The 10,468-nt window shown below is 38.6% G+C and overlaps 1 protein-coding gene across 1 annotated transcript; it reads right to left on the reverse strand.

The window, feature by feature from the left end:
• Positions 1–5,755: 5,755 nt before the first annotated feature.
• LOC120106248 (L-type lectin-domain containing receptor kinase SIT2-like) lies at positions 5,756–8,039 on the reverse strand. Its single transcript, XM_039119209.1, has one exon. The coding sequence runs from the start codon at positions 7,971–7,973 to the stop codon at positions 5,910–5,912; it is 2,064 nt and encodes a 687-aa protein (XP_038975137.1). The 5' UTR covers positions 7,974–8,039; the 3' UTR covers positions 5,756–5,909.
• Between the last annotated feature and the right edge of the window lie 2,429 nt (positions 8,040–10,468).

Genomic DNA, 10,468 nt, shown 5'->3' on the forward strand with positions numbered 1-10,468 from the left:
ATCTACATATTATTACAATTAATGTCAAACTGCAGGATATTGAATACTAGAAGAAAGTTCAACAAACTAATTGGAATTTCAAAAAAGGAAAACTAGAGGATAGATTCAAATGTTGTCTTTCCAAATATCATTTCATCAACCACCAGAGATTCTTAAACACAGAGTAATTCTATAAACAATGGTATATCCTAGTGCTCAGAGTGCTTCTTCTTCTCAAAAATGCCATTGGGACATGTACATGATGTGCCATGAAATGCGTTAGACCAATATAGTGAATCAAGAAGAGGTATGCACAGAATTATCAAAGAATAAGAATAAAATTCAAAACAAAGTGTCAGATGCAAAATTTTATATATATAATTCTTTTGATAGGTATGAGAGTCTGAGATGTAAATAACAAAAACAAGCACTAAACCGCACACACAATTATTGATACAAGCCTCTCTTTCAACTATCGGTTTCTTCCAGTTGAGATTAAAAAAACAAAGAAAGAAAGAAAGACAACTAAACTCAGATGGTTCAACCCTAACAAATAGAGAAACACCAAATTATTACAAAAAAAAATCAAACTAGTGAGAGAACAATAGTGAGCATAGTTTACTTATGCATGAGCAAGCAGATCTTTCACTGAATATACTGTGCATATATCTCACACTGAACAACAAAGGCATAGGGATCACAAGTTTTCTACTAGAGCAGCATCTTGGAGTATGTATAGTTGGATTCCTATATGAAAATTTTAAAGTATATTTTTTTTAAGAAAAAGATCTTTTCAGGCACCTATAAAAATATGAACTAATATCTACGCATAGGGAAAGAACCATCTCCATCCTATTCAAAGGAAAAGATTACAAAGGAATTGACAAGTTTAAATAGACTTACAAATATACTCATAAATTAACATTGGCCTTTTTTTTTCAATTCAAATGAAACTTCCATAGACATATGAGTCCTGCCAGCCTTACACTACCAATATATAGTTGGCTTCAAAAAATCATATTACAAGCCATAAATAGCAGGGGACCCTCTTGGCCTTTTATCATTACAGTTTGGTGTATGACAAGTTGCACTAGGACAATGATCTACACACATATTTTTCTGAATTTGGACACATCTAAGACTATTCAAGTACCTCATGAATGTTAACTTAGTTTTTGGGCAGCCTACTTAGGCGACTAGATATCTAACCACATCCAAGTTGGGGACTTTGCCTTGCAGGCGTGAGGATCCGTGCAACCGTCTATTTAGTTCTATATCGATTATTCACTAGGCAGATCTTAGGTACTTATACAGGATCAAGAAACTCAAATAATACCTTCCGGCTAGTCTTTTTGGAGTCCTGGATTGTTACAAATGATATTAGAGCGGACCCAACCAATTGCCTATATAGACTAGAAAATACTATAGCACAATTTCATGGAGGATGACCACGAGCCAATCGTGGTGCTTGTGATTAGATTTGAATGGATTTAAACTCTTAGCTTGGCGAGGACGCCAAGGCTTGAATGACGAGAGTATGCAAAGATCCATGTGGGCGCGTGTTTAGTTCTACATCGGTTATTCGCTGGGTAGATCTTGGATACTTATGTAAGACCAAAAAACTCAAATAATACTTTCCGGCTAAGCATTTTTGGTGAGGTCCTGAGTTGTTCTATTTTAGGTGAGGTTCTGGATTGTTATAGCCTTAGGTCATCTGCGGTTGTTGCTGCAACTAACACAGTCAGTGGCCGTTGTAGTTGGTATCAGTATCTATTGCTGCCTTGTCTTATTTCTATTTTTAAAAAAATATGATTTTAACTTTTTTTCTTAAAGGTTTACCATTTGAAAATTTATCTTATTTCAGAACTTAGAGCTACATTTGTATTGCAAATTAATATTATATATTTTTCTGGAAGATGTTCCGTAATTGCATTGTCAAAAGTTATCTTTCTGGTGTGCTATGATCTGAATTCTTACGGGAACTCTTAGTTTACCGAGTTACGCAGCCAATCTTCATTATGTACTGATTTATTTGTGCAAAGAAAGTGTTTCTGTTGCAGACTAATTAGGTAAAATAATGCTTGTTAAGTTGGTGATTGATCTTTTGTTGAGTTGAATCATGTTTTCCTTTTGTTCATATGTCCAAAGTATAAAAGACTGGTTTGGAGCTCTACCTGCAGCCAGATCTAAAAACTAGCAACAAAAAGAGGTTTCTTCCCTTGTTCCCTGTCTATAAAACAGTGTGACAACTGACAACATTAGATTGAGATTTTTGTGAGAATGATTAATAGAATAACTAGGAACAGGCCCCTTCTTCTTCCCTTCTCCTCTTTCTTATTCTTCTAATTTACTATTACTCTCTCCCTCTTCTACTCTGCTCAACTCTGTTTTCTCTTTTTCTAGCAAACTCATTGCTGTTTTATTTCTTCTCTATGCCAAATATTGGTGTTAGAAGATATATTCCTTCCACTGATGATCAGATTTCTCCTCCTCGTGCGTTGTTACTTACTTTTTTTTTTTTAATATTCTTTGACATATTTTCAAGATTTCTGAAAAATCTTATGATCCACGTTCCAATCTGAACCCATGCCCTCCATGATTTATGATCCAATCCCAACAATAGCAACATTTGAGGTTGACCACCAGTTAAGTTATCAGTTGGGCCAATTGGGCTATGGGATCAAGAAGCCAGGGTTAAAAGTAGGAGGTGGCTCAATTGTTCAGGAGGACAAGGGTTCAATGGTTGGAATTGTTCCCATGCAAGAGGCAAGAATTGGCCCCCTTAAACAATATTCATACAGAAATTAAATAATATAATTCTTAAAAAAAACATTTTACAATAGATAAGGGCAGTAACTGTACAATATGCCATGAAAAATTATATTGGAAACAAAATGTTGGGTTTCAGCCAGGCCTGGATTGAGTTATTCATACCCATACCCACTAAGTTGTATGGTTGGGTGGATCAGGTTCAGACAGATCTATTCTCACCAATACCAGATCCGAACCCAGAATATCTTATGCATATCTCTTGAACCGACTCCCAACAAATAAGATTTTGGGCCAAAATTTTGTACAAGCTGAGCTCAGTCTATGAGAGACTAAATGAAAGCCCAGAAAACTTGCATAGTTAAATATTCCTATGTATCTCAAGCTACTTTCAGAATTTATTGGTTAGAGTCTCTTCAGCATTGAAGGTTATTCCATGTTGACTGATGAGAATTGCACATAAGAAATGAAAATGGTCGTGGCCCCCATCTCCTCGCATTTACTGTTGGAGTTTTAATTTATAAAAAAATTTAAATTTTCAAAAATAAAATCAATATTATCTCCTATTTTTTAAGTGTTTCAAAGGATTTAAAACTCTTTTATTATGTTAGTCTTATGCTGAAATATGTGAAAGCAGATTTTATTGCTCATAAGGAAACTTTTTCCAGGAAGCCCAAGTCGGGCTTTGAGCGAGTAGGCTGGTGAACACACCGTGCTTGGCTCTTCAGGCTATGACAAAGATTCTCCTACTCTAAGACAGAAACGTTTTCTCTTTCCTCTTCATTTTTTTCGATTTTCTTCTTCTTTTCCTTTCTTGGCATCTAAAGGAGACATTTTTGGATCAAGCCTCTAAGCAATCATGCTCGTTAGAGAAGGATCAGACTGCTGACCCTAATGTAGGGGTGAATCATGTTTTTAAGGTAGTGTGCATCACATGCCTCAATCTACATAAGCTTTCAACCAATTGATCTTACGAGCGAATCACATTCTTAGGGGAGTGTGCATCAACCAATTGATCTCAAAGACGAGTCACATGCTTAGGGGAGTGTGCATTCAACCAATTGATCTTAGGGACAAATCATATTTTAGGGCAGTGTGCATTCAACGAATTGATCTTAGGGGCGAATCATATTTTAGGGCAGTGTGCATTCAACGAATTGATCTTAAGGGCGAATCATATTTTAGGGCAGTGCGCATCACACATCTCGCTCCATGTAAGCTTTCAACTAATTAATCATAGAAATATTTTATAGATGTTAGATTTTATTTCAATTTATTATTTTAAATTATAAATAGCAATTTCTAGATGCACTTTTTTTTTTTTGAAAAAAAGGACATGAGAAAATGCTTTTTTTCCTTCCAAAAACAAAGGTCCATCTTATCCATTTGCCTTCAATGGCTATAATAGGAAATTTGTCCTAACTAGTATCATCTGGTTATCTTCTCAACTCCAATCTCCCCTCTGCTCCTAACCCGTTTATCGCAATCCCATTTTCCATAACTACCTCTCACCAACTCCTCCTTTTCCTCACCCCCTAGGGCGACTCCTCCCATCCCACCCCCCATTGTTAGCAAAAGGACAGTATATCATTAGGATGCCCATGATCATTTGCAATGAAGGAGTGTGACATGCACACCTTTGAAGGAGGAAAATCACTTTAATATCACTCTCATCCAAGCACGAAAGCAGTATTTAAAGATGTTAGATATCTTTCTACATAAGGCAAAAGCTTTCCTTGCTTTATTCAATGAAAGCTTAAGCTATACTTATCTATCTTTTTTCCTAATAATTGTAAACAATGTCCTTGATTGTTTACAGCCTTTTATTGACAAGTGCTTTATATTTTCTACTATTTCTCCTAGAATTAAGGTAGGAGTAGTGCCATAATATTGAGTCGTATTGGTGACCTAGTTGTCCTACATTTTTGCAGATTCACAGTTTTTGAGATTCAACAAATTTGTGGTTCTTGGTCCTAGTTTCCTAAATATTTGCAGTTCTTTTGCATGCAGTTGTATATTTCTAAATTTTGAAGAGTATGATGATTTTACTACTTATTTTAACACATTTGTTGTGATGCTTATTCATTCTTTAGATTTTCAAATTATTCTTGGAAGCATGACTTGTGGCCAGTGCTCACTGCCCTTCAAGTCTTCGGTAATGAAATTAAACAAAGTAATAATATAAAGGTTCCTTGCACTTCTAGGGTTATCAATCTTTTCAAGGAGACATCTGTTAGTGCCGATGAATTTCTAATACTAAAACGCTTTCTTAATAGCATTCCATTGGAATAGTTTTTGAAGGTGATTGATACCAACCATCTTTTTATAGTGCGGTGATGCCGGTCTAGTCGCAAACCATATGCTCTGCTTGCTTTTTCCTCCTTTAGCTGTAAATATTCTAGTAGTAACCCCTTCTTTCTAAAATCTGGATTGGTCGGTGAATCAATAGCTATCTCTCGACTCATCTCTCCATCTCTTTTGCTCAACTTCCACCATCTCCGATTTTGTCAAATTAGGCCTAATCTCTTCTTCCGCTTGCACTGTGGTCCTAATCCACTTCCTCTAGAACATTCATGTCTCTCTCTTCCAACACCTGCTCACAGCAGTTTCTGCTCCCTTCTGTTGATGCCCTCATCCGTCGATAGTTATGGAGTCTCAAGATAAGGGAGTGTTTCATGTATCTTTGTTGTGCTTTTCAGATCTTTTTGGCTCCTAAATTTTAGGTAGAAGATCCACTATGTCAGTCTTGCACTCGGTGTTTTTTTTGGTTCTCAGGTCAATATTTTTTGTTTACATCAAGGATTGTGCTGTGCCACAATGGCCGGATAATCTAATGATGTGAATTTTGACTCTACCATGGCTGGATAGCCTGATGATGCAAGGATGATGTGAGTGAACCTTGCATTCTATTTGAGTGCTTTCATAGGTATAGGTTCATCATACTGCATTGAACATATCAGCATTATGACCAGTCATAAGAACCCATATCATCAGTCCCTCTTCCACATAATAAAAAACCAATTTTATAAATATTTCAAGGAGTAGGTTAATTTTCCTTACTGAAAAGATTACTTTACATTCACCTAAGAAACAAGGGAAAGAAAAGAGGAGGCTTAATATCCTACCACCCATATACTTATTAAAAGAGTCCTTGTCTACCGTCATCTACCTCCTGAGAGAGTGGAGGATGGATGCACTGAAGAGGGATATGACATAATAAAATCATCGAATCCTTCATTCTGAAGCATTGCCAGAACGCTGAAGCTCAAGTAAGTTGGTGACAGTTCCGGAAGTGGCGCATCCCCATCCAAGTACTGCATCACTTGTCGCATGTTCGGCCTGGCTGCTGGCAGCGGATGCGAACAGAGTAATCCAAGCTTCAACACCAGCTCCAACTCCCCCACGGCATAGTCTTCTCCCAGCCTTGGATCCCTTGTCTCACCAATTGTGCCCCTCCGCCAGTTCTCAAGAACCCAGTCCACCAAAACAACGTGCTCCTCCGCCGCATTCGCCTCTATCGGCCTCCTCCCGCAGGCTACCTCTAGGATGAAGGCTCCAAAAGCAAACACATCCGTGATTGTGGTTGCTTTTCCAGTCCTCGCAAGTTCTGGAGCAAGATAGCCCATGGTTCCGACAACATGAGTGGTCTGGGGATCGGTTCCATGATCGTAGAGTCTAGCAAGGCCGAAGTCACCTAATCTTGCGTTCAGCTCATTATCCAGCAAAACATTGCTTGCCTTGATGTCTCGGTGGATGACCACCTTCTCCCAATCCTCATGCAGGTATAAGAGACCTGATGCCACTCCTTTGATGACTCGAAACCTCTGATTCCAATCAAGAGCAGGCTTCTCTTGATCATAGAGGAACTTGTCGAGGCTGCCGTTTGGCATGTAATCATATACCAAGAGGAGCTCTCCTTTGCGCCGGCAGTAACCCAATAATTGGACGAGGTTCCGATGGCGGAGGTTGCCGATGCTCACAACCTCAGCTACGAACTCCCTCATCCCCTGTCTCGATTCATGGGAAACTCTTTTGACTGCGACCTCCATCTTAGAAGTGGGCAGCACCCCCTTGTAGACCCTCCCGAAGCCTCCTATCCCGAGCAGCTCCTTGTCTTTGAAGCCTTTAGTAGCTCTGAACAAATCCTTGAACGAGAACCGATGAGGCCCATACTCATGCTCCCAATCTTCAAGCAGCTCCGCGTACTTGTTTCTCCTCCTCACGAGAAATATTGCAGCTCCAACGATCATCAGCACCAATGCAGCTGAAGCTAAAGGCAGCGAAATGTCCAAAGCCTTCGATCTGCCCTTCTGTAATACGGGGAGCGAGGGTAGCTTCGAGTAATCAAGCGCTTGGGCTATTCCATTCATCTTAAAGCTCCATCCAAGGACATAGTGAGATGTTAGAACGGAGCCGGTTGATGAAGAGAATCCGACATACATCGGATCCACCAGCACGCTCGAGAGATCGATGGTGGAAGACAAGAGGGGCCGGCGGGGTTTGAACATCCTAATGGGAGCCATGGTAACATTGAGTTGCATCTCTTCGCCATCGTAGTCTACCCATACTTGCATGGGTTGGCCACTAATAAGGGTCAGGTTCTTGAACGAACCAGTATCATCAGCATAATAACCAGCAGTATGAGAACTGTTGGATGTTAAGCTGTTAATATCGATTCCAACATGGTTATCATTGATATCTTTGAACTCAGAGGTAACAATTGTGTCTAGCTCAACTGCAAAGATATGATTGGTCGAATTACCGTTGTTCTTTGCGTTGAAGAGGCCCAAGTACGGGCCTGGTGAGGCGTTGGAGAGGTCTGTAGTGGGAGAGACTAAGAAGACAATTCCATGGCCACTAACATCGGCATACTCCGAGATTATTGCAAACACAAATGTAGTGGAGAAGGAAAATATTTTACCATCTGGAGGTTTTCTGAAGTGAAGGGGGGATGGATGGAAGGCATGGCCTTTCATCCGCTTCGTCTTGTTGGTTAGCATCAGGAGGCCGTTGGATGTGATCGATGCGATGCCATCAAGGGTGAGGTTGGCACCAGTGAGTCCATTGAAGGTGAAGCCATCATCACTGGTGAAGACTGCAAGATTTAGGAGAAGGAAGAAGAGGCAGACTAGAGTCTTTTGTGGCATTGTTGATTTTTTCCAGTCCTTCAAGATTGGAAGGTAACCCTGAAGGCATAAGTAGTTCGAGATTTTTGTGCTATTCATTAGTCGATCTTTCCAAGGATTTCCTGTCTTTAGTGGTGTCTCAAGGGGTCGGTCGGTGGGAAAGCATGTGGATGGCTGAGGACAATAACCGGAAGTTAAATTATTGGCATGGTGGGATCTTAGAACCTTCCAATCTTTAACGATTGTGGGCATCTCTTGCTAAGCCCATTAGTGCAATTTTGTCATATAGCATTACATCTTCTGTTGGTATATGAACAGCTGAAATATTTCTTTTTTAGCAATAGAGAACACCACAACCACCAGGGTTTGAACTCTGGACATTCCCGTATGGTTTCCTTGGCTGGGGTACGTTAGATTACCAGATAATCCGACGACTTCTTAAAATTATTTATTTAAAATGTAATTGCAGAAGAAAATAAATTTTACCATGTTTGATTAATTAAAAAATATTAAAAATATAGCATCGGAAAAAATTATTATGTTTGGTTAGTGATAATCATATATGAGAATATTGCCAAAGTTTTAACAATATCTTTAAGTAAACAATTCAAGTAATAATATTTTTAATTTTTCATATATTTGCATGAGTTTATAAATATTTTAAGTTAATTTTATGCATATTAGAAAATATATTTCTTATTATAAATAAATTTTAGTATATTTTTACTATACAAATAAGCATATTAATATATAAAATATATTATTATTTATAAGTATTAATAATCATAAATATATTAAAATAACATTAATATAATATATATTAATATAATTAATATAAATTATATAATATAATTAATATAATATTAATATAAGATAAGCGATGATATTTTCGTCAATAAATGATATTTTCAAATTATCTCCACTTGGTAATATAGCGTAGAAAAACAAATACCATCTTCTTGGTGGTATTTCTTTTATCTTCTCTTAGAAAAATAGATAGATGACCTATCGTTTATTTTACTATCTCTTTCATTCAATTTTCATACCAAACACAGTAATTTGATATAAGATTTATTTTTTCCCGCCAGATTGTCAACCCAAATGGGCCCTAAGTTCAGAAAAAAGTGCCAAGGCTCGGTAAAGGGAGAAAAATAAGTGGACTATTTTGACAAAATTGGAGAAGATCTGACACTACAAAAAAGATAGCCTATCTCGGCGCTTGTTAAAGCCTGTACCGATGCTTATAAGCATCAGTACTTTTTGCGCCGATGCTCTCAAAAGCGTCAGGCATATAGGGGTGAAATATTTTTTGGTCGACGCTTTAACAAAGCGTTGGCAAAAAATGGAAGCTATGCCAACGCTTATTAGCGTAGGCCTATTTTGGAATTCGCTGACGCTTATAAGCATTGGCAAAAACCAAAGATTAACCGCTGCTTATAAGCATCGGCAATATAGAGTTATTTTTTTAAAAAAATAAAAAGCCTAATTAATTTTTTTGGGCCAAAAAAAAACCATTGACATTTTTTATTACTGGTTCCTTCTGATTCTTCTTTAATAGCACAAGATAGATAGCCCAGTAAATTAAAAAAAAAAACAAAATTAAAAAAGGGGTAACACAAGAAGAACACTGATGTTTGTTTTTCTTCTATAAATTATCTTTTACAATAGAAATAACTCTAGAAATTATAAAGAGTAATATCCTAACCCCAACCCCAACCTAAACTCCAACCTCCGCGTTCCGCTCTTCAACAAATTACAAATTACAAATTACAAAAAGGGTTTCAGAATCTCTAATCTCTTCTTCAGTCCGCTCTGCCTTCTTTAGTCCACTCCTCAGCTCCTAATCTCTTCTTTTTCCTTCATTGCTGTGAAGAGAACACCTCGATTCCATTTTTCCTTCTTCAGTCCACTCCTTAGCACCTTCTTCCATTTCTGAAAATATGGAGAGAATATAGAAGAACCACGAAAGAACCAGTAACAAAAAAAAATAAAAATAAATATAGAAGAACCTCTACCTACCATTGAACTGCGATCTAACCCATCCGCTTAGTGTCCCCTCTAGCGGCGAAGGCAGCAGAGATGACTAGCATCCCGAACGCTCCCTTCTCCTCTCTCTCTCTCTGTGTGACTGCGGTTAGGGTTCCATCGCTTTGGCCTTTTATAGGGGAAGTTAGAGGATGGTTAGGCATCCGATGATGCTTTTAAGCATCGTCTGGCCCAAGTGGGGTAGTTAGGCGTCCGACGACGCTTTTAAGCATCGTCGGCTCCTTTCCCTCGCTGCCCCAAACCTAGGCTCTCTTTGATGCCCCAGAGCGTGTGACTCCAAGAATCCTCCCAGAGGGAGAAGGGATTGTCCCTTCAATGATCCGACAGCGAAGGTCGCGTACAACCTCCCCGTGAGCAGGGTCACCGGCGACAGTGGGCACTACTCCCCCTATGTGAGACCATTGTCGGATTTGAGCGTGGAGAGGTGGCTAACCCTTCCAACGCTTATAAGCGTTGGTAATGGGCGGTTTCCGGCAATGCTAACAAAAGCGTTGGCGGAGCCCAGTATTTGTTGACGCTTTTTAGAAGCATCGGCAAGCTTTTTTGCT

This window comes from Phoenix dactylifera, unplaced genomic scaffold, assembly GCF_009389715.1.
Source record: "Phoenix dactylifera cultivar Barhee BC4 unplaced genomic scaffold, palm_55x_up_171113_PBpolish2nd_filt_p 000503F, whole genome shotgun sequence".
Classification (NCBI taxonomy): domain Eukaryota; kingdom Viridiplantae; phylum Streptophyta; class Magnoliopsida; order Arecales; family Arecaceae; genus Phoenix; species Phoenix dactylifera.

Excerpts from the sequence above, each read along its gene's own strand:
- LOC120106248 (XM_039119209.1), bottom strand. The coding sequence starts at position 7,973 with ATGAATAGCACAAAAATCTCGAACTACTTATGCCTTCAGGGTTACCTT.